Source organism: Theropithecus gelada, chromosome 4, assembly GCF_003255815.1.
Source record: "Theropithecus gelada isolate Dixy chromosome 4, Tgel_1.0, whole genome shotgun sequence".
In the NCBI taxonomy this organism is placed as follows: domain Eukaryota; kingdom Metazoa; phylum Chordata; class Mammalia; order Primates; family Cercopithecidae; genus Theropithecus; species Theropithecus gelada.
In genome coordinates this window covers 130,552,390-130,579,269 of record NC_037671.1, presented here as the reverse complement: position 1 = coordinate 130,579,269, position 26,880 = coordinate 130,552,390, and the positions used below count along the sequence as shown (strand labels likewise).

Here is a 26,880-nt window from a genome sequence, read left to right as displayed (position 1 = left end):
GGTTTCCAAACCTGGCTGTGCCTCAGCATTACCTAGAGGGCTTTTTGAAAACACGTGTGCCTAGCCATTCTGAGAGTAGGACAAATCAGAATCTCCCAGTGGGGGATGTGAGCACTGACATTGTTAACAAACCTGCGTGCCTCACGTGGAGCCAGACCAGCCGCAGTGTAGTTCTGGTGCTCACTAGAAACACTGATTAGGCTCCAGTGCTCCTCCGCCCCATGCCGTTAAGATCATGCTGCTTAATACAGTTGTTAGAGTTAACTTTTTACTTGTTTCAATCATTCCCTATCTGATTTCATGAGATTACAAGAACTTTTTAATTGAATGACACCACCAACAAGCACATACTTGCTCATTTGCCATTAGGTTTTCTGTTTTCTTTCTTTCTGTCTGTCTGTCTGTCTTTCTGTCTTTCTTTCTGTCTTTCTGTCTTTCTGTCTGTCTGTCTGTCTTTCTTTCTTTCTTTCCTTTCTTTCCTTTCTTTCCTTCTTTTATTCATTCGATGGAGTCTCACTGTTGCCCAGGCTGGAATGTAGTGGCCTGATCTCACCTCGCTGCAAGCTCTGACTTCCTGGCTTACACCATTCTCCTGCCTCAGCCTCCTGAGTAGCGGGGACTACAGGTGCTCGCCACGACGCCCAGCTACTTTTTTTTTTTTATTTTTAGTAGAGATGGGGTTTCACCATGCTTGCCAGGATGGTCTCAATTTCCTGACCTCGTGATCCGCCCACCTCGGCCTCCCAAAGTGCTGGGATTACAGGCGTGAGCCACCGCGCCCGGCCGGTTTTCTGTTTTCTTGAACATACCAACATGCAAAGGAAAGTAGGAAGTTGTGTACATTATTTTGGGCTATAATGAGCAAACTGACTCAAACTGATATAATATCACAGGTAAGCCAGAAGTCATCAGCTTTCAGCTGAGAACTGGATCCCATGATAACAACAGCACAATAGTAATATTATGAAGACTAGTAGCTAGCATTAACTGAACCCTGGCTGTATGCTGGGGCAAGGAAGAGGGCAAGTAACTTATCAGGTCACACACCTAGGAAGTGGCAGAGCCTGGATATGAACCCAGAGCTCTGGCTATAAAGCCATGTATGCTCTTGACAGTGTACAGTCCCCCAAAGTTACATTTTGTCCCACACAGTGTTTTAAATATTTTTTGACTTAGTGTCTAACATTTTTACATGGGAAAATCCAGATTTTGTGTTTTCCTTCAAATACTGGGAAGTCTGTCAACACTGGGTCCACATTCCCACATGACTAGCAGCATAAGGGCTCCAGTTACCACAGTATCCATGGTTCGTCTTATGGCCACCCAGGTGCACCTGTTTAAATCACTTACTGGGCCTGTGTAGGAATTTCAGTTTGTGATAGGATCCCATTATAGAATCACAGAAACTGACTTTTGAAGGGTAATGTAAAGGCTATTTGTATCTAACACTTCATTTTTAAAAACAGTATGCTTTTGTTTTATTTATTGGAGTATATTTTTAAAGTTCCTGTCCTCTGTCACTGCTCAGAGTAATTATCATCTGGTTTATATTTTCTAGAGTTTTTTGTGGTTCTATAAGTTATCTCTTTGTTATGTAATACATGTAATTATTTAAAATAAATGTGATAATACTGTACGTATCGTACTACAACTTGAGGGGTTTCTCCCATGTTGTCTACTTTGGAGAGATATATATATATAGTTGTTAAATTCCATTTAACTGCTACATGGTATTCCATTATATGAATGTACCATAATTATTTCACTCTTGATGGAAATTTAATTTTTTTGCTTGTGTAAACAATGTAGCCACATTCTTGTACACACCCCTTTATGAACTTATTCTGTTGTTTTTGTAAGAATGGTTAATTGAAATGGAATTGTTAGTTCATGGGGTATGCACATTCACATCTTTGATATATGTTGCCAAATTGCTCTCCAAAAAGACTATACTAATTTGTACTTTACCCAGCAGTATAGGAGAAATTTGATTTCTCCTCATTTTGTAACCATGATCAGCAAAAAATGTAATTTCATTGATTGATTGATTGATTTTTTTTTTTTTTAAAGTCAGAGCCTCACACTGTTGCCCAGGCTGGAGTGCAGTGGCACAGTCTTGGCTTACGGCAGCCTCCACCTCTCGGGTTCTAGCGATTCTCATGCCTCAGCCTCCCGAGTAGCTGGGATTAGGCGTGTGCTACCACACCTGGCTAATTTTTTGTATTTTTAGTAGAGATGGGTTTCATTATGTTGGCTAGACTGGCCTCGAACTCCTGGCCTCAAGTGATCTGCCCACCTTAGCCTCCCAAAGTACTGGGATTACAGGTGTGAGCCACTGGCACCCGGCCTAAATCTTTCTCTTCATTTCTGGTGACACTGAGCCTGTTTTTCATGTTTATTGGCTATTTGCATTTCTTTTTGCTTTTTTATTTATTTTGCTCATTTTCTACCTTTCTATTATTGATCTGTTGGAACTATTTATGAATTTTATTCATTTTTCTATGATGGTTGTAAATATTTCTTTCAATTTGCCTTTTAACTTGCTTAGGATACTTAACACTGTATAGAAATTTCATATTTTTATATAGTCATGTCTGTCATTATTTTATGACTACCTTATTTTATTTGTACTGAGAGATTATTTTAAAATTTTGTAATTGTCATGGTTTTCTTGTTACACTTTGAATCAGTTTGCAAATAATGTCCATGTGTTGTCATTGTTCATTATATTTCTAAAGTGTTTTAGTCTATAGATTCTCCCCTGTCCCCCCCCCCTTTTTTTTTTTTTTTTTTTGCCGTATAGCATGGTTGTTTATCCTGTAGGGTCTGAATTTTTTATGATTGTGTCCCAGTTGGCCCACATGTTTCTGTTTTCTTTGTCTTCTCTGTGAATTGGCTGTAAAATAGAGTGGCTTGATCAAATTCAGGATTTTTTTGTTGTTGTTGTTGATTGTGTTAACACGACTTTCCCAGGACACACATATCTGACTATTTGTGCCATTAGTAGTAGTTGATGAACATTGCCTAGATTCCTTAATTCATTAAGGGCTCAAAAGTGAGGATATTCTAATTCTCTCATTTCTTACTCATTTATTAGCTTCTTTATTATTCATTTCACTTATTAGATATTGCTAAAAGGATAAACTTTTCCTCACCTATTTTATGGTTACTTAGTGGAATAGTTGACACAAATGGCAAGATAAATGTGCTTGATTCTTTCCCTTTTATTTACTATTTTTAAAAATAATAATGTGGTTTATTGGGGACTAAACATTGTTATTGGTATGATTTTGAACTCATTAATTTAAACATATTTGGTATGTCTCAATCCATGAATGTCATTACTGTAATCTGTTGAAGTAATTATTAATTATTATAATTAATGTTCACGTCCCGTCTTTGGATAATGGAAACATATTCAATTGGCTTGACTCCTTTTTTCACAGTCCTTTGATAGCTTCCATGCTATTTAGTGTAACTGGCTATTCTAGTCTGACACTGTGTATCTGTTGCAGGCTGAGAGTCAGATGTATTTTGTTTTTCTTTTTCTTTTTCTTTCTTTCTTTTTTTTTTTTTTCTTTTTTTTTGAGATGGAGTCTCACTCTTTTGTCCAGGCTAGAGTGCAGTGGCATGATCTTGGCTCACTGCAACGTCTGTCTCCCAGGCTCAAGTGGTTCTCGTGCCTCAGCCACCTGAGAGCTGGGATTAACAGGCATGTGCCACCACACCCAGATAATTTTTTGTATTTTTAGTAGAGACAGGGTTACATCATGTTGGCCAGGCCGGTCTCAAACTCTGACCTCAAGTTATCTGCCCGCCTTGGCCTCCCAGAGTGCTGAGAGTACAGGCACCAGCCACTGCGCCTGGCTGCTGAGAATCAGATATATTTTTAAGGAACCCTAGTTCCTTTTATTGAGAAATAGTGTATTCTAAGACCACAGTCTGGACACCAGCATTGTTCATTGCAACTGAAATTGTGGCATGTCATTGTTTTACTCTTTAGTGGACAGATGAAAACACATACACAAAATGCATCACAAGTCCTTTCTGATACTTCTGATTCAAATTCAGGATTTCAGATTTTTGCTTAATCTCTTCTGACTTAATCCATATATCACCACTTTTCTTTTTTATTGAGAGGCCTAATATTCTGTGATACCGGCGTGATCAAATATCAGATACTGACTATATTCCAGAATACACAATCATCTCAGTGTGATTATTGGAAACCAGTTCCAGTTTTGTTTTTGACCATCCTTAGGTTATAACCCTCTGTGGATGTAACATCAGATAACTGCATTTTAAAGACCTTTGGAACATTTCTTCTCGTGGCTCTGCCACTGACTAGATATACAATTAAATTCTCTTCTTTTTTCTACTGTATTTCCAAAATAATAGCTTTATTGAGATATAATTTACATAGCATAAAATTCACTGTTTTAAAGTGCTCAGTGGTTCTCTATATTTGGAGTTGTACAACCATCGCCGCTGCAGCCATCCTCGCTGTCTAACTTTGGAACATTTTCATTGCCCCTAAACGAAGTCCTGTACCCTTTAGCTGTCACCTCCACAATTCCTGTGCTCACTAGCCCCATCCCTAGGCAACCGCTAATCTACTTTCTGTCTTTTAATATTTGGGGTCATATAAATGGGGTCATACAGTATGTGGTCTTTTGAGACTGGCTTCTTTCATTTGCATAATGTTTTCAAGGCTCATCTTTGCTGTGGTATGTATCATTTCTTTTTATGGCTGAATAATATTCCATTGTATGGCTATACCACATTTTGTTGATCTATTCATAGATTTCCTAAAATTTTATTTTTAGGTATTGGTTTTTAATTTGTTTTTATTACAATTATGTAAAATACTTGATTTTACAAGAAAATCTAAATGTATTCTCAAAGAAGTTTAGCTTCTCTGACAGGGATAATCTTTTAAAACATTTTATGTTTTATCCTTCTGTTTCTTAGTGTAAGCTTTTTGGAAGTATGTAGTTTTGTTTATTTATTTACTTTTAATGTTTAAGATGAGTTTATTTTCCCCAAGATGTCTTTGTATTAATATCTTTACATAATACCCTTAATATCCCCCCTTCAATTTTTTAATCTCTTAGTTCCCAACTTTGAGCTATTGGAATTATCCTTTTATTTCTCAAGTTTTCATTTGAAGTAATTTTCTTTTACTGCCAGTGAAATGCTAAGGTATTTCATATGCTCTTTCCTTTTCCCCAGATGTTAGTGGTGTGGTATATCTATATTGTCAGGTCATACAGCCATGTATGACAATACTTTCTCCCTCATAGCTGTCATTTAGTCTCAGTTCTTCAGGGTTGTGTGTATGTGTGTAGATAAAATATTTATAATGGACATGTAGATAGAAGTTTCGCATTTTGTTTAAAGGCTCATTTTTAATTAGTGTGTCCCAGTCTCTTGCGTCATTCTGGTTGAGTGACACCTGTTCTTTAGTAGATTTCTAAGTAAGGACTCAGGAGGACAGCCTTTCCTGAGTTCTTCCATGTTTCTAACAGTTTGCAACATTTACACTTGGAAGTTTGTTTGGCTGTCCATAAAGTCTTTGGTTTATATTTTCTTTCCCTGGATCAATTTGTTATTCATTGTCTTTTGACAGGAAGCATTGATGTTGAAATGTCTGATGGCAATGTGATTTTTTGTTTCCACTTACAAGACCTTTGTTTTGTTTGTTTGCTGAATACCTAAAGATTTTTTTTTTTTTTTTTTTTTTGGTCTTCAAACTCTGCTGGTTTTACATGGTGTTGGTTTTTCCAATTTGATATTTTCAGATACATGGTATATACTTTTAATCCATAGTTTTGTTTTTTTGTCAGTCTGTTTTTAAATTTCTCATGAGTTTCTTAACTTACAGTTTCACATTTTTTTTTGCTTCACTGACCCAATTCTCTTTGGGAAGGGCTCTTTATATATTTTGGATCTACTTTGCCTGCTTTCTCTGTCACTTCATTTCAGACCTTTTCTTTTTCTTAGTTTTTTTTTGAGTTACAAAGTTTTCTTTTGTTGACCTCATTTCTGTGAAGGTATTACCTGTTTTGTTTATTTGCTCTTATGTGCCTTCTAGTTTGTTTTTGATTTGGGAAATAAAATTGACTTGATTTTTGATTTAAAAATTAAATTCTTTTTATCACTGGGTTTTTTAAAAAAATTCTAATTTATGTCATTCTTTTATATTTTTTATGATTTTCTTCATTTCTTTTAGCTTATTTCAGAAATCGGGCTACAGTTCTCATCTGTTTAGTGGACATATCTTTCTGGCAAGTGCTCACTGTCTGGAGGATTATTCTCCTTTTTCTCTCTCTGCTTATAATAACCTTGTGCTAGATTCTACAACAGTTTTTTTCTGTTGCTTATTTTTAAACATGATACTTGTTACCATGAATTTAAAGGAGAGAGGGAGTTAGGAAAGTGGGATCGGGGCTCTCAGTACCTTCTTCTCAAGTTTCAAACCATCTTCTCTGTTACTGTTTGAGGTCTGTTACTGTTTGAGGTCTGTGCACTGTTCTTCCCATGTTCTCGATCTCCTCTTCCCTTTCCTCCTATTATCCTTTACTGGGGAGTTGGATTTCAGTTGAGCAGTTTTTTTCTTGGTGTGGAGCCCAGAATTCCTGGAAGGGAATTTTGGATACTAGTTTTAAGATATTATGGGGCCTAAACCACTCCAGCCCTTTCAGACCTTACTGCCAACTCCTTGCCTTCACTCATGAATAGTGCCAAAATAAGTCCTAATTTCACAGAAGTTCTCTGTAGACTCTGTGAGCTTTTCATAGAGCACTCATCATGACTTGGGAATCTGCCCCTTTACGCCCATCAGACACCCTGTTAATTTCCTCTGCTTCCCTCCACTCATGCTGATACTACATGGCGCTTGGAATTGTTCGTGGTTTTCCCGCCACCTCTTCTCTTTGGGGAGTCATGAAGACCGCTTTTCATCTAGTTTTGTTGAAAGTTTTTCTCACAGAGTTTTGGTTTTGCTGTCCTCATTGCTCCATTTTTATGAGAGGACGTTGAAGGGGAATTGAAACCCTGTTACCACCACTTTTCCCCATAATTCTTTTTTTCAGTTTGACCTGTACTAAATTGCCAATATTTGATCATTTTCAATGATCGAAACTGGGAATTTTTATATAGTTTAACCTAATGCAGAACTCTATCTTTAGATTTTACTACATTGGGAATTTCTTTTTCCAAATGTATTGTTCAGCATGTATTTTTGTGTTTAATACATACTTTGATTTCCCATAATAACCAGTAAGAATTTCTAAAATACATAATTTTAGAAATGAATGCTACTTGTGATACTGTGAAGTATAGTATGAGGTAAGCATGTCATTTTTCTGTTAATTGCTTATAACATATATTAGATAACCCATTATTTTCCAACTTCTTTAAACTGCTGCCTCCTTTTTTTTAACATTAAATTATAGATAATTGGGTATGTTTCTGTGTTCTGATCTGTTTATTACTGTGCAGGATTTTTCTGTTTTAAATAGAGTAGGCTTATTAGTAAGGTTTGGTATCTTGTAGGACAGTTTTGCCCATTCTTTCTTTCCAGAAGTTTCTGTGCTGTTTTTATTTTTGCACATTACTTTCTTCCACATGGACTTTATTGTGGATTTGTCAGATCCACACAGCATGACATCAGAATTATTATTGTAATTACATTTCTTAGTCTTAATATTGAATCTCTAAGATGGAGAGCACCCTTTCAATGATTAGAAGAGACACAAGATGGAAATAAAGATTTTATTACTTGCAGGTTCTGGAGGGTACACGGCACACCTAGAGGCTGCTCACGCAGAGATCAGGAAATGCAAGCAGGGAGAGAGGGAGGGACCCATGGGCCAACAACGCCTTCATAGAGTCCAAGGTATTGTCCAAACAGGTTTCCCTCCGGGAGGTTTAATTGGTGGGTTTAAAGCAAGCAAGCACAAGTTCCAGGAGGTCATGCTGTTACTGAGGTAGTCACAGTGCTGTGTCTGCACTGTCCATGAGAGGTAGGAGGGTCAGATCCAGTGAAGCAGGCTCTGTGTAGCTGTCCATAGGGAGGTGGTCACCAGGAGGAAGTTGTATAAGGCAGGTATCTGAATCAGCCGCATTGAGAAACCGGGAGGCAGTGTAGAACTGCACCCTATGTCAAGGGTGACAGAGCCCTGCTTCTGCTATGAGAAGGTGCCACTTAGATTCAAAGTGCATGCCAAGGCAACATAAAATTATAAGAATTTACTATGCATTTTTATACATGTCCTTATATTATTGAATCTTCCCAGTGTGGCTGGGCTTGATCTGGGGTTTTCCACCGTGTGGGATCCTGTACTCTTCACTGGAATAAGATGATGACAGATACGTGTTCCTGCACTGCACTGTACCTTTCTGCGCTCGTGGGTTTTATTGTAATAATTTGGAATGCAAGATCCAGGTCTTTTCTTTATAGTGTACTTAAAATTGTGTTTTTAATATTTCATTCTAGAACTCAAATTATAGCCAGTATCCAAATTATCATCATATAGTTATATCTGCCTATAGAGATTGAAAATCCATTATCCGATATGCTTGGGACCAGAAGTGTTTTGGACTTCAGGGTTTTTTGGTTTTTAGAGTATTTGCAAGAATGGATACCAGTTGAGCATCCCAAACATGTCAGTGCTGAAAAAGTTTTGGATTTTGGAGCATTTCGGATTTGGGGTTTTCAGATTAGGGATGCACAACCTATATAAGTTTTGTTAAATTTACGGCTTTTCACTTCGTTTGCTGTTTTTCTTTCCCTATCTTGTGATTTTTTTATTTCAGTCTAGTTGTCATTTAACTAGACTCTACCATAGCCATACTTCGAATAGTTTTTCAGAGGAGGTAAATGAATTGTACTTTGAGTTTGTCCCTATTCAGAGGCCACTGCTGCTTCACGAAGTCTTAGTGATATTTTGACTATACCAAATGCTTTTCTCCCCTTTTCCGATTGTTCTTATGTTTGAGCCCTTGGATCTGACTTCCATGTCTCTTGTTTTTACTCAAAGTTTCCATTTCATCTTTTTTTTTTTTTTGCTGAGTTATAGTAGTAATTTCTGCAGTTAATTCTAGATTATTAAATCAGTTTTAGCAGTGTTCATTCTATTTTCACTGTCTTTCTTGAGTTTATTTCAGAAGTCTTAATTTATTATTTTCTAGAGGACTTTAATGAGATCTCGTATTAGAGTATTTTTATTGTTCTCTCCTATTTTCTACATTAAATCGGTATTAATTGAACCCAGCTGTTCTGATTCTTCCCTTTGGTCTCCTCTTAAGGAAATTGCTGTTTCCTCCGAAGTGCTGAATTTTTGAACCATCTGCTCCTCTCTGTTTGGACATGTATTGACATACCAGGCACCTCCAGCAGGAAGGGGTTTCCTCCGTCACTGGAGGTCTGGCCGTTGGCTCTCCCAGGCAATGTGGTCTTGCACTTTTTGAAAACTAGGGATCCTGCCTTTGGCTCAGCGAGCCTGTAAAGGAAGTCAGCAGGCTGGGACTGCTTGGAATCCCAAAAGAATTGTTTAGAATTTTATCTTAGAAAGTTTGCTGAGTTGTATAAAACATTGTTTTCTGATGTCATTATACCGAAGGCGGTGGAGGGAAGCATTTATATTGTCCAAAGCCTTTACTTAGGTATACCTTAAGCTGTGAACCCTGAATATCTGAGACAGGTCTGTTACTTTAGAAAGTTTATTTTGCCAGGGTTGAGGACGAGAGCATGCCTGTGACACAGCCTCAGGACATCCGGACGACATGTGCCCAAGGTGGTTGGGGCACAACTTGGTTTTATACATTTTAGGGAGACATGAGACATCAATCAGTATATGTAAGATGTACATTGATTCCATCCAGAAAGGCAGGACAACTCGAAGCAGGGATGGTTCTTGCAGGTCACAGGTAGGTGAGAGACAAAACATTGCATTCTTTTGAATTTCTGATTGGCCTTTCCAAAAGAGGCAATCAGATATGCATCAGTCTCAGTGAGCAGAGGGAATAGGATGGGAGGCAGGTTTGCCCTAAGCAGTTCCCAGCTTGACTTTTGCCTTTAGCTTAATGATTTGAGGGCTCCAAGATTTATTTTCCTTTCACAACCCTGACCACATTTGTCACAAGTAATTATTTTAGTGGCTATTTTAGAAATTCTTGCCTGTTAGGGAAACCCAAGTGTGTACTAATTTAAGTGCAGAAGTATGTATTAGATATAGAAGGATAAATTAATCTTGTTTTCTTTAGTGCTAATGCAGATTACTACATGGAAACACTCAGTATGTTCTACCAACTTTATATTTTAGTGCTTATATACTAACGTTACTTCATGTCAGGTTATAGTAGATTAAAAGTCTATGTTTTAAGAAACAGAAGAATTTTTGTTTTCAGGCATTTAATTTTTATGGGAATTTTTTTACTAAGAAGAAGGCATATCCTCATTTCTGTCGTTAAATGTATCTCAGTTATGCCAAGTGTATATGTTATTTTTTTGAAAATCAAAGCATCCACTTTTAAAACTGTAGAGCTTGTCAGCCTATCACTATAATAATTACTGTTGGCATTAAGCAGAACAACAGGGAATTTGAGGACTAAGAACTTGTTAACAAGGTTGATGATATCATATGTTCCATTCTTTAGTGTTAGATTGTTAATAGCTGGGGAAGAAGAGACACTGGCACTTTTATAGGAGTGTTTACCTATTAATTTATTCATCAAACATTTGTTCAGCATCTATTACGAGGCAGGTACCGAGCTAAGTTTTAGAGACCCGTAGTTAACTGGAGATAAACAATCTTTTTCATGGAAATGATGATCTAATGGGTAAATAGATAAAATAATGCATTATAGTAAAGCATGATAAATACAATGGAGGAAGCATTTGCAAGGCACAAATACTGTGAGAAACGGGAGAGATTAAATGAGTTATTTGAGGCAGTCACGGAAAACTTCATAGAGGAGGGTGGCATCTGGGCTTCTTCCTAATGAGAGGAAGAGTTCACCAGGGACAGGACACTGTCAGCAGATCAGAACTTCTGATAATGAAAGGGATTAATTTGTGCAAAAGCACAGAGGCATGTTTGTTATGGGTAAAGGAGAAAAAGGTGGTGGCAGGAGATAAGGATCAAGATCTATGCAGGGACCAGGCCATTAGGCTAAATAAAGTGTCTCACACTTAAGGCTGTCAGTGAAGCATTGCATTTTACATTAGAAGGGCTAAGACAAGCCTTCGAACAAAATCACTTTGTGAGTTATTGAGAGGTCCGTAGATTGACGTGTTGTAATCAGAAAAACAGTTGAAGATCCACTGTGAGTTAAGGCAGTTAGAGTGTAGAGGAGAAGATGGATTTGAGGACTATTTAGTAGAATTGATAAAGCATGTTAAACATCTGCATGTATGGTTCAAGGAAAGAAAAGCGTGGAAGGCCATGAATGGGCATTAAGTAGTGAAAGCCAAGCTGTCTGTTGGAAATGCGAAAAACACGGAAACAGGGAACCATCCTGAAGAAGATAATAGCCATAAAAATTAGTCCACTCTGCAGCTGAGGCTCTTTGTGATTCGTTGAGTCCTGATGTGGGAGTTTGTGCAAACCTGACTTAAGATATGGCTGCTTGTATTTGCTGTAAAGCAACTAACGGTCCAGTAGGAGAGACCAACATGTTAACAGTGGTGATTTTACAAACGTTATATGTAGTATGTTTTTAAAGTGTTTTTCCCATATGTACAGCATGCTGTTTAATGTTGATAAGAAGTAGATGATAGCTCTGTTTTTAAAATGAAGAAACCAACCCTGAGAGACTACTCAGTGCTTCCAGAATCACATCGCTAATTGACTCGGAACCAGCTTTTCTGATTTTTGGATCTTGGTTGTTTTCTCATTAAGCCACACAGTCTCTATCATGAAAGTCAAGGTAAACTCAGGGTTTAGAGTGTTTTAGTTGGCACGCTGTTGGGGGCGAGAAGAAAGTCACTGGAAAGGTATCATGAGGCGAACCTTGAGAACTAAGGATTTTGAAGTGGAAAATAAAGAGGTGAGCATTTCCAGGTGGGGAGGAAGCATGGGCAGCGAGATTGGTGACGGCACACGTGTGTGAGGGTCGGTTGAACGTGTCAGGTGGAGGCAGGAAAGAAGGCAGCGCTGGAGGGTGAGACTGCATAAAGGAGGATCTTCCATAGCAGCTCAAGTTGTTTGGGCCATATTTGGTAGACGGGCAGGTCGGGGGCAGCACTTGGAAGTGTCAGATGAGGATATCATTCATGAACGCAGCAACAGTTACCGCCTGCTGTAATCAGTGCCAGGCGTGGGGACGGTCCTTGGTAGTATAGTGTTAAGGAAGTGAAAGTCCTTGCCCTCAGGAAGTTGTGTCACCAAGTTATGGTGGAATGTGAAATACTCTCATGGCAGGGAGTAGGGGTTCTGGTGGGGAATGATGGGGAGGGAATAAACAGTTTCTATGGAGCAGGGAGAAGGTGGGTGAGGACCAAAGGGAGGAGAAGCAGGGGCCTTGGGGAGCCAGGGAGGAGTGGCCAGGTGGAGAGAGAGCACTCCCAACACTCCAGATCCCCTACTTTATGGGGAAAGGTGTAAGGAATTTGAGAGGAGCAGCTAAAAGAACCCGGGGGAGTGGTGGTGGAGTAGGGAACAATGCAACACTAGGGTTCCCAGGAAACATCAACAGATAACTGAGTTATGCCAACCAGGTTGATCTTAACAATTTTTTAATTTTTCTATCAGCGTCATTCAGGACAGCTCAGGAGAACAAATGAACAGAAGAACTAGTGGAACTGATTAGTTTTTGTTTTTCATAAATGCCTACGTAGGATGAGCTGTTACTTGATTTTGTAATGTTTTTTCTAATTTTAGTAATTTTGTGTTTTTTTTTTATCCAGTCTAGAGATAGTTTTGGATAGTGCTGTATATAACCTTAAAAATAAAGTGTTCTGATCATTTCAAGTGTGATGCAAAAATGTTAAAGATGAACCTGATTCTTTTTCTAATATACTTTTTTGATAAAAGTATTGCAATTTGGTTTTAGTTCTCATTATAGTTTCCAGCATTCTTAGAACTTTTAGGATCTATGTTGAAAATGTTGAATTATTGAATTCATTAAATTATTAAATATTTTTTTCCCTGTAAAATTAGAATTTTGTAGATTCATTAGCACGTTGTAGAGAATAATAGTTTATAACCACAACCATAGGACATTGTCTTGTATGCTCTTTTAATCTGTGCCTGTTGAATTTTTGTTATAGTTTTCTGAATTTCCAGATCCCATGTGGGGTTCAGATTATGTGCAGTTGTCAAGGACACCGCCTTCATCTGAGCAGAAATGCAGCGCTGTGTCGTGGGAGGAGCTGAAGGCCATGGATTTACCTTCATTCGAACCTGCCTTCCTAGTTCTCTGCCGAGTCCTTCTGAATGTCATCCATGAGTGTCTGAAGTTAAGATTGGAGCAAAGACCTGCTGGAGAACCATCTCTCTTGAGTATTAAGCAGGTTTGCTTCAAAGACTCTTTAAAATATTTAGCAGTTATTATCCTACAGGCTTACCATTTTTATTTTAAGAGTTCCTTTTTTTTCTTAATTGTCGCAAATAGTGAGAAATGAATGTCCATGGTTTTAAGCCATGTTTTTTAGGCTAATTAAAAATGTTCTTTATATACGGTCCTCAAAGATAAGATTGTGGCTCATCCTTTCTGTCATCCACTTCCTTGTTCTAAGTGTTTTAAAGTTTCAGTCTTTGAAGACTAAAATTTAAAATTCATTCGTTAGAGGTAGAGTATAAGATTCTTAAATTTATTTTTTTTTCTATTTGAAGTACATGTGAATAGATAAATGTCTAGAATAGGCATAGGGGAGGGGTTTGGACTTTTTGCTTGCTTAAGCAGTGGTGTGGTTTAAACAGTAGTGACAGCTTATGATTTCTTCATTGTTGTTCATTCTGGGTGGGGTCTTAACGGGTGTTTGCTATCCCAGGAGCAGCAGAGGAATGGGTGGAAGCAGTTGTATCCAGCAGAGTGAGTGCTGAAGAGGGTCTGTATTTATGATTTGTGATATTAACATATTGACATTCGCCATATAAAATAAAAATTTCCAGACCTTGTCCCCAAAAGAAGAAAGATTGGTATGTTTTTTGTAGATTGTACGTGTCTGTCCCATAGGGATTGAAGGGCTAAGAGCTCCCCGGCTCTGTGAATGATGAGACAGAGCATAGGTGAGCAGTACAGATTGAGGGAAGGCAGGTGAATACAGGTCATACACTAGGTACAAAATAGGATTTGTTTGTTTAATTAGGAGTAGAATAGAATGACGAATGAAAGTCATTTGGAGATTGTCTCCTGTGTCTCATTTCCATCCCTTCGGTTCATACCCAGCACCAGCCAGAGCTCTGTTTCCACATTAGCTCCCCGTCCTTCTCACCATCTTATTTCTGGTTATTGTCTTGCTGTCCACTTGGCCCTTGCTTTTAACTCATCCTCAGCGTCGCAGTGGTTATCTAGGACATTTTGGTAAAAAACTTCTCAGCTCCCTTCTCTATAAAAGAAATACTTCAGAAATATAGCCTGCTTTACTTCAGAAATACAGCCTGGTAAAGCAAGATGGAGTTTGTCTTTTGCTCATGGGGCTATTGTGAGGACTAAATAGTAATGTATGTTGTAATACTTTGAAAAATAAAAACAATACTTAGATTAATGTAGCATTGCTAGAGTAAAAAGAAAGTAGAAATTTTGGTTTAAATGCATTCAAAGATCAGTTATAAGCACCTAAGTGACATCTTTAATAGATAAATTGATAATTATATAATCTGAACAGAACACTTTTTGTTAGATTTTACTGTAGCCATAGCTCTCTTACAGTGGATAATTACTTTTAAAACATTTCTGGGAGAGACTTCTGTCAATAAAAGCAATCTGTGTTTATTTTAGAAATTTAGAAAAGTCTAAAAGATGATACAAACAAAAATCAAAATCAAAAATAATTTTAAAAACCTGTTATTCTGACATTCAGAGATAACTGCTATAACATTTTGGTGTATTTCCATCCATTTGTTTTTCCTGCACATAACTTCCTACACATACAAGTAAGTATGTGTGTGTGCGATCTTTTTCCCTTTAAGTATTTTTCAAAAGCAAGAATTTAAATAGCTGCAATAGTAGTCTACTGTATAGGCACATCACAGTTTATTTGGTTAATCACCATTGATTTAAATAACATTGTGATAAATATGCTTGTATAGAAATCTTAGTTTAGATCTCTGATTATTTCTTAAGTGTAAAACATAACAGTAAATAGATGAGTCATACATTTTTAGACTTTAGAAAGTTTGTATCAGTTTACCTTTCTATTAGCAGCAGTGAAGGTTTCGCTAACATGTATGAAAACGAACGTGACTGTGTGATCTCATACTATAGTCCCTGTTCATTAGAATTTGCGTACGTCGTGTCTCAGTCTTTTTATTAATGGGAAGGGCTTTCCAGGTTGTCTCATTTAAACCTTCTGCCAACATTTGGCAGGTTATTACCTATTTACCTATTCGATCTATATATTGCAAAATTGCCTATCCTTTGTTTTTTCCGTTGATTTTTATCTGATTTCATCATATAATATTAAGTTGGTTGGTTGGTTTTGCTGGTTATTTTTTGATGGTAGACTGGGCCACAAATCACAGTATGTAAACTATGCTGAATTATTGTGAAGGCCACCTGCTTTGTGGTATATAAGTACCTTTGAATCTTTATTATGTTTTTTATTAAAATTTTCCAATTTCATTAGGAGTTTTTTCACATTTCTTTTAATGTGAATTCGTAGAAAAATTGATTTTATTCTATGGGATTTACTTTCTATCTTAAGTTTGTTGGTAAGAGAATTTATTTTAGCAAAGCAGTAATTACCTATATGGTATTTTCTCTGTGTATCCGTGCTGCAGTGTTAAATTATTTTATTTTCACTATTTTGTTGCTACTCAATTGAGACTACTAAGGTATTTACATAAAATGAACTGATCAAGAATCTAGAAACTATTGTAGGGTTTTTAGAGACAAGGTTCCTTCTGAGTGTTTTGAAGATTTAAGTAGGAAGATGTAAGACACTGACTGTCTGGTTGGAGTTGATGGCTGCTGGAACCTGTGCGTGTTGTTTTGCAGCTGGTGAGAGAGTGTAAGGAGGTCCTGAAGGGAGGCCTGCTGATGAAGCAGTACTACCAGTTCATGCTGCAGGAGGTTCTGGAGGACTTGGAGAAGCCCGACTGCAACATTGACGCTTTTGAAGAGGATCTGCATAAAATGCTTATGGTCAGAAGCAGTGGGGAGGAATTTTTCTTTCTTTCTTTGTTTCTTTCTTTTTTTAAAAAAAAGTAAGCCTGCATTTCCTTGTTTTGCAAACAACGTTGGCATACCCATTCCGATAAACTTCTCTAGTAATGAATTATAGAACTGATCCCTGAAAGTATTGCTTGTGTGTGCGTGTTGTGGGGGGCGGTGGTGGTGATCTTGAATCAGAGTCTTTCCATCTGGTATTAGATTACATGTGTTTCTCTGAAATCCACATTTTAAAAATTCTCAATTGTTTTTAAGTTGGAGGACATTTTTGACAAATGTTAACCTAGTTCATTCTTTACTTGTAGAATAGTTCATCTTATGGCAGAATGGCTCAGAAGTAGAATCAAAATATGGTCCTACGTTAGTGAACCATCTGTCATCAGCCATTTTTATAATACCTAGAATGTGCTGGGGACCTTGCATGGCTCAGGGAGCGTTGAAGATCAACAAGACACTCATAGTCTGGTGGGACTAGGCATGGTGGATGCTAACACCCCCGAGGGCTAGGTGCTAGCAGAGAAGCTTGCTGAGTTGTCTGGGAGGCACTTCCAGTGAGGAAGCTGAATCTTAAAAAGATGAGTTAAGGGTTAGTTAAGGAACCTGGCACATTTGAGGACTTGTAAATAGTTTGGGCAGGAGTAGACCTATTTTTATTTTATCCTAAAAAGAGACCTCCTGTCTTCTCACATACACTGAATGTGCCCTGTGCTTTTAACCTCTGTTCACATTCTTCTTTCCTGGTGGAAATGCCCCCTCCTCCACTTTCTATGCCTATTTAAGGCTTACTTTCAGGTTTTATTTTTCTCTAGAAAGCTTTATCTGACAGTTTGAACTTTTAGCCTATGTTTATCTATACCTTCTTTGAACCCTTTTTAGCAGTTACAATTAGAACTATATGACTTAACATTTAAACAGAGACTCTTTTCTCAGGTTGCCCTAATTAGACTGAAAGCTTCATGAGCCAAGGACTATAACTTGAAATTCTCTTGTTTTCCATAATGTCTGATAGTGTTCATTATCGTAAGTACACCTTAGATTCATTAGGGCATATGCATAGATGATTACATAATGTGACAGGTTATGAAATAATAAAGAAAACTGTGTCCTTGTAGGTGGGGTGCATTCATTCTTGCTTAAGATTTACTGTGTCCTCTTTAAGGATGGCTGCAGCACCTGCAGATACCACTCTCACTTTCTAAGCAGGAAGAAAAGGGGAAACAGACCTTACCAGCTAAGTCCAGACCTTTTTATCAGAGCAATAGGAGCTCTCCCGGCAACCCCACCCAGCAAATTTCCCCTGCCTCTTGTTGACCAGACCTGTTGCATGGCCTCACTGTTGTCATGGAGGCTTTCCATGACAGCTTTCCAGCCTCTGGAGTAGAAGTAGAGAAGGAAGAATGTGGCTGGGAATGAGACATATTATATCTGGCATATTGCAAGAAATCATTTTAATGAGTTAGAAATTATTCTGTATAAAAGACCTAAGTGTGTAAAATGGTTGTATTTTGAAATACTATATATAATACTATATATTTATTTTCTTTTTTGAGACAGGGTTTTGCTTTGTCACCTAGACTGAAATGCAGTGGTGTGTTGACGGCTTCCTGTAGTCTCAACCTCCTGGGCTCAAGCGATCCTCCTGCCTCAGCCTCCCTAGTCACTAGGTCTACAGGCGTGTGCCACCACACCTGGCTAATTTTCAAAAATTTTTTTGTAGAGTCAGAGTCTCACTGTGTTGCCCAGGCTGGTCTTGAACTCCTGGGCTCAGTGATCCTCCCGCCTTGGCCTCCCAAAGTGCTGAGATTGTAGGCATTAGCTACCACACTTGCCCACTATCTATTTCTTATGTCAAAAAAATCTTTATCTTGAAAAGTTGTGGAAAAAAGCAACAAGCAAATTATTATTTTTCTCTCTTTATGGGTAACTAAACCAGAAGTTTAAGAAGACAGAATATGCTTTGCTTCACAAACTGTCTTTGCTGGCCCTTTATCCTGTAGTGGCAGGGCAGCAGGGTGAGGAGCATCAGGCATGTGAACCACGCCTTCCTGGTCAGCTGGTTTCTGTGCCATTGGTGAGCCTGTGTGATAGTGGAAGCCTAGGCTAAGTGACTTACCAACATTCCCAGCTAGTTAGTTTTAGAAAGGCTTAGAGTTTAGTTTTGGCATTGCTGTCAATTACCTGCATCTCTTTTCTCACAGATGAAAAAACTGGAAACTGTCAGTGTTTTAAAATTATGGGCTATAATGTGCTAGAAGGATCAGGGCAGTGGAGTGTTCTGAGGACTAGGGGAGCCCAAACAAAATCAGTGTTTCTATTAGGAAGGAAGGAAAGAATAACAATTGAATTGGCAATCAAATTATGTTTCACACAACACCCTTGTCTGGAAACCCACCGAAAACAGCAAACAGAAAAATTCCTTCTTCTGAGAAGGAGGAAATTGGCCACAGTATCCTTTCCCGTACCCTTCCAAAAATCAAAAGACTGTTAGAATTATTTGCCTTGAAATGTAAACTAAAATGAAGATGAACCCAAGCTCTAAATACTTTTCCACCTTAGGCCAAGAAGGCCCACCCAGAGATTAACTAGAGCCTTGATATCTAGGGGTGTGACAGCCGTAACAGAAGCCGAGCATGTCTCTCCAGGGATTCTGTTGCTGACTGAAGAACTGCCCGACAGAAGGAGCACGAGCGACACCACAGCTTTCTCTGGTTGCCAGGAAGGTGGCTGAATGGGAGCTGTCTTAGCAGGGGGAGGGGAAGCAGTGATGAGCAAGTTGTGATGTAGAAAGTCTGTGACCTTGGGGGCTTTACTCTGTGTTACGACATCCACTGTACTCGAAAAACAGACCCTGAAGCATGTAAGTCAAGGGAGATCACTTGGTGAGCATTTGAGGCGTCAAATCTGAATCCGAGCTACGAATTGTTACCTCATTTCCTGGGTCCCCTGCCTCAGAAGTAACCAAGACAATAAACATAATAATACATGATATAGGAACATGTGATAGCCTTAAGGAGACCACTTAAAAGGATTTATAAGGATTGAAAATATGAAAATGATGGGCGAGATGTGGTAGTTGTAGAAGACACACGAGAGAGCTCATGTACACAATTTGAGTTTCTGCAGAAGAATAAAGAGCAAAGGAGCAGGGAAGCTCTTAAGTTTTCATCCTACAGATTAATTACTGGGTATCCACTGTGTGCCAGGCAGGCACCATGCGGGGACCAAGGAACTAGTGCCGAGCATAAACTCCCTCTTAAGAGTTTAAGAATGGGGGGGCCATGGTGGTTATAGAACTTTGTGAGCAAGACTACAGCTGAGAAAAATGCCCTCAGGAAAGGCACAGGTCTTTTGTGGACTGCAGTTAGATTTGACTGTGTGTGGAGGTCAGGCTTCTCTGAGGAGGGAGCATTGCAACTTATCAGAAATTTATACACGTTATAATCCAGTTCAGGTAACAGATGAAAAACTTAGACCAAACAATACTATATGTTGTAATTTCTATAATAAGAGATTGTTTTTAAAAGCTTATAGACTAGAAGGAAATATACTCAATTCATTATCATTATTGCCTCTGGGGAGGGAGGAAAGAGAAGTGAAGAGAGAACAAAGGAGAAACTAACTTTCTGGTGTCTTATTTCTTACTGAAAAAATATCTATATGCACCCCAGAACTTAAAGAAAAATCAACAACATACCTAAAGCAAGTATGACAAAATATTAACATTTGTTTATTCTGGGTGATACTTGTGGAATACTTTTTAGAATTTTTTTTTAGCCTCTTTGCTTTTTAATTTGTAAAGAGAGAGATCAAGAGAAGCCCCTTTTTGGTAGCAGGTGCAGTTCATATGGGAAAGGAGCCTGGCAAGAGGAAGGCACCCCAGGCAGCCCGTGGGGGCTCTGGCTGCAGGTGGAGAGTAGGCTGCAGGTCCAGAGCAGATGTGAGAGGAACAGTTCAAGGCCATTCCAGGAATGCACATGCAAGTCCTTGGGTTAGAGGATGTAACATACATACAGAAAGAAGTATAAGGATTCAAAGGAAACATGGTGAAATGGCAGGACTCGGGTGGATCAAATGTGGACAAGGTGTTGGGATTGACTGTGGGTGTCCAGCTCTTGCAGCTGGGTGAGTGGTGAAGATGTGAGTCCAGTGAGGAGTTTTAAATTGGCTGAGGGCATTTGACAGCCCTCAGGCTTGACTTTGCTAAGGGAAAGAGATGGGAAAAAAAAATATATATATATATATGTATTAATATGTATATATGAGAAAAGGGTGAGGTTCCTCAGACTTTTGGAGGAGATGGGTCTCAAATTCAAAGCACAAGCATTGGGATTAGGAGGAACAGTAGTTCCTCTGCTATAAAGAAGAGAGGAAGAGAGGATGTAACCCTGTAGGTTTGCATGTTTGGGACCAGGAAGATGAAAGATTTTATACCAAATGACTTCTATTTTTGTGTGGAGAGGTAGAGATCATCTGCTGAGATTGGGTGGGGGTGGGTATTGACAGTTGGAGGAAAATGGAGAAGTTTCAAACTAGTGGCTCTAGAGAGAAGGCAGGTGAGCTAAGTAGAGATAGAAATATAATTCCCAGAAATGTTACGTGCCTGGTGATTATGGTTAGTCCCCCGGCTTCTCGAACGTGGGCAGGGGGAATGGGATGGTTAGGCTTAAGCCAGTTTTGGGGTCTTGACCAACAGGTGAGATGAAAAGACAGTAAGGGGCTGCAGGGTGCGGGCAGCAGCAGAGACGCCGGCATGCTGATAGCAGTGCTGTTGAGAGGATAAGGCCATGGGATCTGAACTGAAGCTGGAGGAAAGTGAACAAAGGAAGGAGTTGTGAGTTGCAGAAAAATGAGCAGTCAGTGGACTGGGGTTCCAGACAGGGCTAAGACAGGTTGCAGTGGGTTGAACAAATCTCCTGAAAGGAGGAGAGGAGGCTTTATTATCAGGTGTTTGGACTGGTGCTGTGGGAGTTGGAGCAGTTCTGGCGATGACAAGATCCGAGGTGGAACCCCATCGAAAGTGGAGGAACGGCCACTGGAGATGGAGGCAGTCAGGAAGCTGGACTGAAGAAGTGTTTGGTGGGTTTTCCGCATGGTGCTAAGCCATGGCAGGGTGGCCGAGCCCAAGATGGAGGGAAGACTGTTAGGTGAAGGCCGATTAGAAGTGCATAGGTAACAGTCTGAAGATGGGGCCAGTGGTGTGGCTGATGACATAAATCTTAAAGGGGCAGGGTCTTTCTTTTGTTTTGCTTTCTAAAGAAGAACATGTACAAATTATGGTTTAAAAGGAGCAGTTGGGGCCGGGTGTGGTGGCTCTCAACTGTAATCCCAGCACTTCGGGAGGCTGAGGCTGGTGGATCACCTGAGGTCAGGAGTTCGAGACCAGCCTGGCCAACATGGCAAAACCCCGTCTCTACTAAAATTACAAAAATTAGCCGGACATGGTGGTGCACGCATGTAGTCCCAGCTACTCAGGAGGCTGAGGCAGGAGAATCACTTGAACCTGGAAGGCAGCGGTTGTAGTGAGCCAAGATCATGCCATTGCACTCCAGCCTGGGAAACAGAGCAAGACTCTGTCTCAAGAAAAAAAAAAAAAAAAAAGGAACAGTGGGAACAGGAGGAAGCTGACTTTGCAGCCCTTGATTGCATAGAAAGACAGAGAGTTGGCTGGGCGCGGTGGTTCCTGCCTTAATCCCAGCAGTTTGGGAGACTGAGGCTGGTGGATCGCCTGAGATTGGGAGTTCGAGACCAGCCTGACCAACATGGAGAAACCCCGTCTGTGCTAAAAATACAAAATTAGCCAGGTGTGGTGGCGTGTGCCTGTAATCCCAGCTACTCGGGAGGCTGAGGCAGGAGAATCGCTTGAACCCGGCATGCAGAGGTTGTGGTGAGCCGGGATCATGCCATTGCACTCCAACCTGGGCAACAAGAGGAAACTCCATTTCAAAAAAAACCGAAAAAGATAGTTGTCCCTTGGGGGCCGCAAGGAAGAAGTGCTGTCCTCAGGAAGGAGAAACACGGAGATGAGGGAGCTCACCAAGAAGTGAAAGGGTGGTTCTGAGCCTAGTGTTGAGGACGGTAGACCCATGAAATGCAGATTCTGCACACACAGCTCTAGTCATAACAGACCCAGGACTGCAGAGTCACACCACATACCTGGAGGGTGGAGGACTCAGACACAGTGAACGATATAGCAGAAGAAAGTTGCCTTGAAATAAAGAATAGACTTCAGGCTTGCCTACTGAAAGTTATTACTAGATCTCAGAAAAATATCTTTCCCAACAATGAAGTCTGAGATGTAGCCTGGTGAAAACACTGAAACCCAAGGATAAAGAAAGGAATCCTGTAAACATCTGAGTGTGGAAACCCGAGCGTAGTCACCTTCAGGATGTGGGAGAGCAGTGGTGGGTGGGCGCTCGGGCTGGTGTCAGACTGCTTCACACTGAGTCACACTCGGCGTTGGAAGGGAGTGGAGTGATGTCTGAAAAGTTCTGAGAGAATGTGTATGACTCAAATATTTCCTACCCTGTCAAGCTATTATTTTAGTAAAGGAGTCCATAGACAGGGTTGTTCTAGAATGCGGCCATTGCAAACCTGTTGAGAAAAACTGCTTGATAGTTGAACCCTGCTGACCACAAGATACATCCAAAGGAGGATTTAAGAATGGAAAGCTGTTGTAATAGGACTTGTGGTAGGCATAAATCCCACTCAGAACAACTGGATGTTTTGGTTGTAGATCATCATTTATATGTTGCAAGCCTTGAAAACATTTTATCACACAAATCTGGATGTTAGGAAGGGATGGTGCAAAGAAGGGTGTTGGTGTCCTCCTCTCCGCACGTAAGGCACCATCTCAAGCTAATATAGGTCATTAAGTGAAGATCCTAACTTCTTAGAGGAATAATGTTGACAGTACATTCATAATGAAAAGTTCTAGGTGCTGTTCTTTTGATTTTTTCCCCTTTATTGTACATTGTGAACATTTTTGTTACTTTGTTAGGATTTTGAAGAGGTTGTCAATAAAGTGTGAAATTGCTGGGGAGTTAGTTTTGTGATTTTTTTTTTTTAAATCCTCATTTAGACCTCAGCTAACAGTGGTGAGAACCTTGCTTCTCTCAGTGCTGCGTGCCTGTGACATTCCCTCTCTTGCCCTGCTGATGTGTAGCTTCAGGTGAGAGTGCTGAGTTGCCAAGTTCTACTCTCAAATGTCTCCCTTTACGTTTTGTATTTTAAGGTGTATTTTGATTACATGAGAAGCTGGATCCAAATGCTACAGCAATTACCTCAAGCATCCCATAGTTTAAAAAATCTGTTAGAAGAAGAATGGAATTTCACCAAAGAAATAACTCATTACATACGGGGAGGAGAAGCACAGGCCGGGAAGCTTTTCTGGTAGGAATCCTTGTGCTTCTGAACGCGACGCTCCCACCTTCTCACTCTCACGCCATTTACTCACAGATTGTCTCCTATGTGTTTGTATGTTTAGTTACATGAAAATTGCAACTATCCATATCTCATATGTGCACCCTTTTCCAAGTTTTGAGTGGTGTTTCTCAATCGGGGTGATTTTTTTCCGCTTGGGGACATTGGGCAGTATCTGGAGACACTTGATGGTCCTGACTGGGAAGATGCTCCTGGCAGTGAGTGGGCAGCGGGGAGGGAGGCTGCTGCTGTTCACGGCACACAGAACAGTCCCACAACAGGGTTATCCACTCAGATGTCAGCTTTGAACCTTAGAACCTCTGCCCTATAATGAACCCTTTCTCCCCCCTAATAAAAGGAAGGAGAATGTAAGTCCTTCAAGAGTAGAATATCCCCACCTATGTCAGTCTTGGTGGGAACATGCAGAACTTAAGACGCATTTTAAGTGTATTTTTACTGCCACGGTTTGGGGAATGTAGTGCTCATCACAGACTCTCTTTATGAATTGGGTGTGCGTAGGATGAGGGAATAGAAATGTAAACAAGGGGGAATCATGAAGAGAGCAGTGCAGTCGCAGGGCTGGTCTGTCAGTTCTAGGAAATGAACATCTTGCATGCAAGCTTGGGATCGCTGGGCACAGGCCGCATCTCCATGGTCTTTGCTGGTGGCCACTGCACCTCAGACATGCTTTGACTCAGATGAGGTCAGTGTCCTTCTGTGCTTTAGATTCTGCTACTGTCTTTTGGCACCACCTTCTCCCACTTGTCTCATCAGCCATTTTATTTTCTGTCTCCCTTTCATAAAGTATTATAAGAACATGCCTATTCTAGTCCTGGACCCCATTGCATTTTGTCTGTTGTATTGGAGCAGCAGCTTCTGCTGCCTACCCTGTCTCCCAGTTCCGTTGGTGTGACTTCTGCAGGACTCCAGCTTTAGCTTTGTTCTCGACTCTGCCGATCTCTCCTGTGTTCAGTCTCCCAGAATCTTGTATCCACTTCTCTGTTCTAATGGCCAGTTCTTTTTACATCCTCTCTCTTTATTTGGAGTAGACGGTGAACTTGCTCTCCTCTCATAGCTTCATCCGTCAGGCCATGATCCCCAGGCTGTCTTTGCTTGTCTGTTCAGCTTGGTGCCGATAGTCAGCCTTTTTAAAAAGGGCATTCATTGTCATTCGCAACATCTCTCCCCGCTTACTTTTCCATGATTCTGCTTTGCCTAATTCCTTCTGTTTGCATTTTCTGTTTCCAACCTGTCAAGCTTTGTTGAAAAAATGTTTTTAAAGGTTACTGTTTAGTTTCACTACAAATTCATGTTGTTTAATGTCACTGTACCCTCACTTCCTCTTGTCCGTCTTTGTGTTTCTATCTTTTGCTTGTCCTTTAAATTCCCTAGAGTGCAGTCTCTGGCCTTTGCCTTCATGATCCTTGCTCTGAGAAGCTCGAGGGCTTTTTCATTCCCCCTTCTTGTGAACAGTCCACTTTTATTGTAGTTCTGGACTCCAGTGCATTTTATCTGTTGTATTGGAGCAGCAGCTTCTGCTTCAAACACTGTTTCTCCGAGGGTCAGCCAGTGTTGGAATCAACCCCGACTCCTTTATTTACTGCACACACTACCTCGACTCTTTTGGCTGTTCTTTGAGGGTATATCCAGAATCTGACCTCTGCCTCTCAAGCAGTCCACACGTCCACTCTTCCCAGGTTGTCATTTCTCAGGTGTGTTACTGCAGTAGCTCTCTAAACAGTCTCCCTACTTCTGCCTGAAGCCTCCTAGAGTTTATTCTCAACACCACAGCCAGAATGGTCTGGTTAAAGTGTATGTTAGACCATTGTCTCCTCTCAATTTCCCAGTGGCTCCCCATCTTACTCAGAAAACGTGACTGCCTAACAATGGCCCGCAAGGCCTGACACGGTCCAATTTCTCATTACGTCTTTGTCCTCCTTCCAGACCCTCCTGTGCTCGCTTCCCAGCCACAGTGGCTGCCTCACTGCCTCAGGCCAGACGTGTTCCAGCCTCACGCCCTTTTCACCAGCTGGCGCCTCTCCGTGGAGTGCTCTTCCTCCCAGTTATTTTTATGACCTGTTTCCCCACTTCCTTCAGGTCTTTATCCAGATGTTACCTTCTCAGTATCTTTAAGATGGAAATTCCTACCCACAACTCCTTAGCTTTTTTCTCATTCCTTTTCTCCATAGCACTTACCAATAACCTGAAATACATTTCCCTTTTTTGTTTTATTTATTGTTTTTCTCCACCCACCGGAGGGCTTGTACCAGTTTTGTTTGCTGCTGCTTAGTACGTAATAGGCACTCAATATTTGTTGAATGAGTACATTCTAGTTTTTTTATATAATCTTTTTAAAAGCATGTTTCCAATCAGACCCCTTTCCCAATAAGATATTTTAAAATTTACTCTCTCTGCTTATCAAATGCCAAACTAATGAGCATGACATCCAGTGCCCTCCACAGCATGGCCCCAGGACTTTCCCCTCTCCCTTTGTAGCCTAAATACCCACTACTCTTCAGATTGGATGATTTTCTTTTTTCACGAACATGCTTGCTTGACCACATCTTCATGCTTTTTAATCATATTTATTGTTCTTCCTGGACTTTCCTTCTGCCTTTTCCATTTTCTTCCTCACAGATTTTCCTCTTCCCAGTATTAGTCCACCTGTTAAAATTCTGCGTTTGCCTGCAAGGCCCACTGCAGGGCTTTCTGGACATGAGGGCATGCCTTCAGCTGGGTCTGAAACCGTACCTTCATGGGGGTTGGTCTTTCTCCTCCTCCGACAAGCCTAGCACTTACCTCCTGCCACATCTGATACTGGTTCTATACTTACCTGCTCTCTGTTACTAGATCATAAGTTCTTTTCCTTGAACATCCTAAGTCAGTAAACTGTTGTTGAATTTTACTTCACTCATTGAGATTCATTTCATATACCGGGGTGTACATTTTAACGCTAGTATTTAGAGTTGTGTACTCAATGAATAGGATCAGCCACATAGAGTGTTTCATGCTTAGTCACTATGCAAAGCTAATCGTGGGGGAAATTCGTAAGAACAGTTGCACTTAAGGAATTCACTTTCCCCCTTATCCTTAGTTTGAGGCCATTTTATACCATTTTTA

General features: G+C 40.1%; 1 protein-coding gene across 6 annotated transcripts in view; it reads left to right on the top strand.

Moving 5' to 3' along the window:
• MAP3K4 (mitogen-activated protein kinase kinase kinase 4) overlaps nucleotides 1–26,880 on the top strand; it is a 126,869-nt gene that overhangs the window by 66,643 nt on the left and 33,346 nt on the right. For 5 of the 6 annotated variants that reach the window (XR_003119119.1, XM_025383656.1, XM_025383654.1 and 2 more), the window contains exons 4-6: nucleotides 13,277–13,519; nucleotides 16,168–16,314; nucleotides 23,573–23,730. Coding sequence is in view for 5 of the 6 variants with exons in the window: in XM_025383656.1 (XP_025239441.1) it covers nucleotides 13,277–13,519; nucleotides 16,168–16,314; nucleotides 23,573–23,730 (548 nt within the window). In the remaining variant the exon portion in view is untranslated. Of the gene's footprint in view, nucleotides 1–9,835; nucleotides 9,934–13,276; nucleotides 13,520–16,167; nucleotides 16,315–23,572; nucleotides 23,731–26,880 lie in introns of all 6 variants that reach the window. The other variant, XM_025383657.1, reaches the window with a different exon arrangement.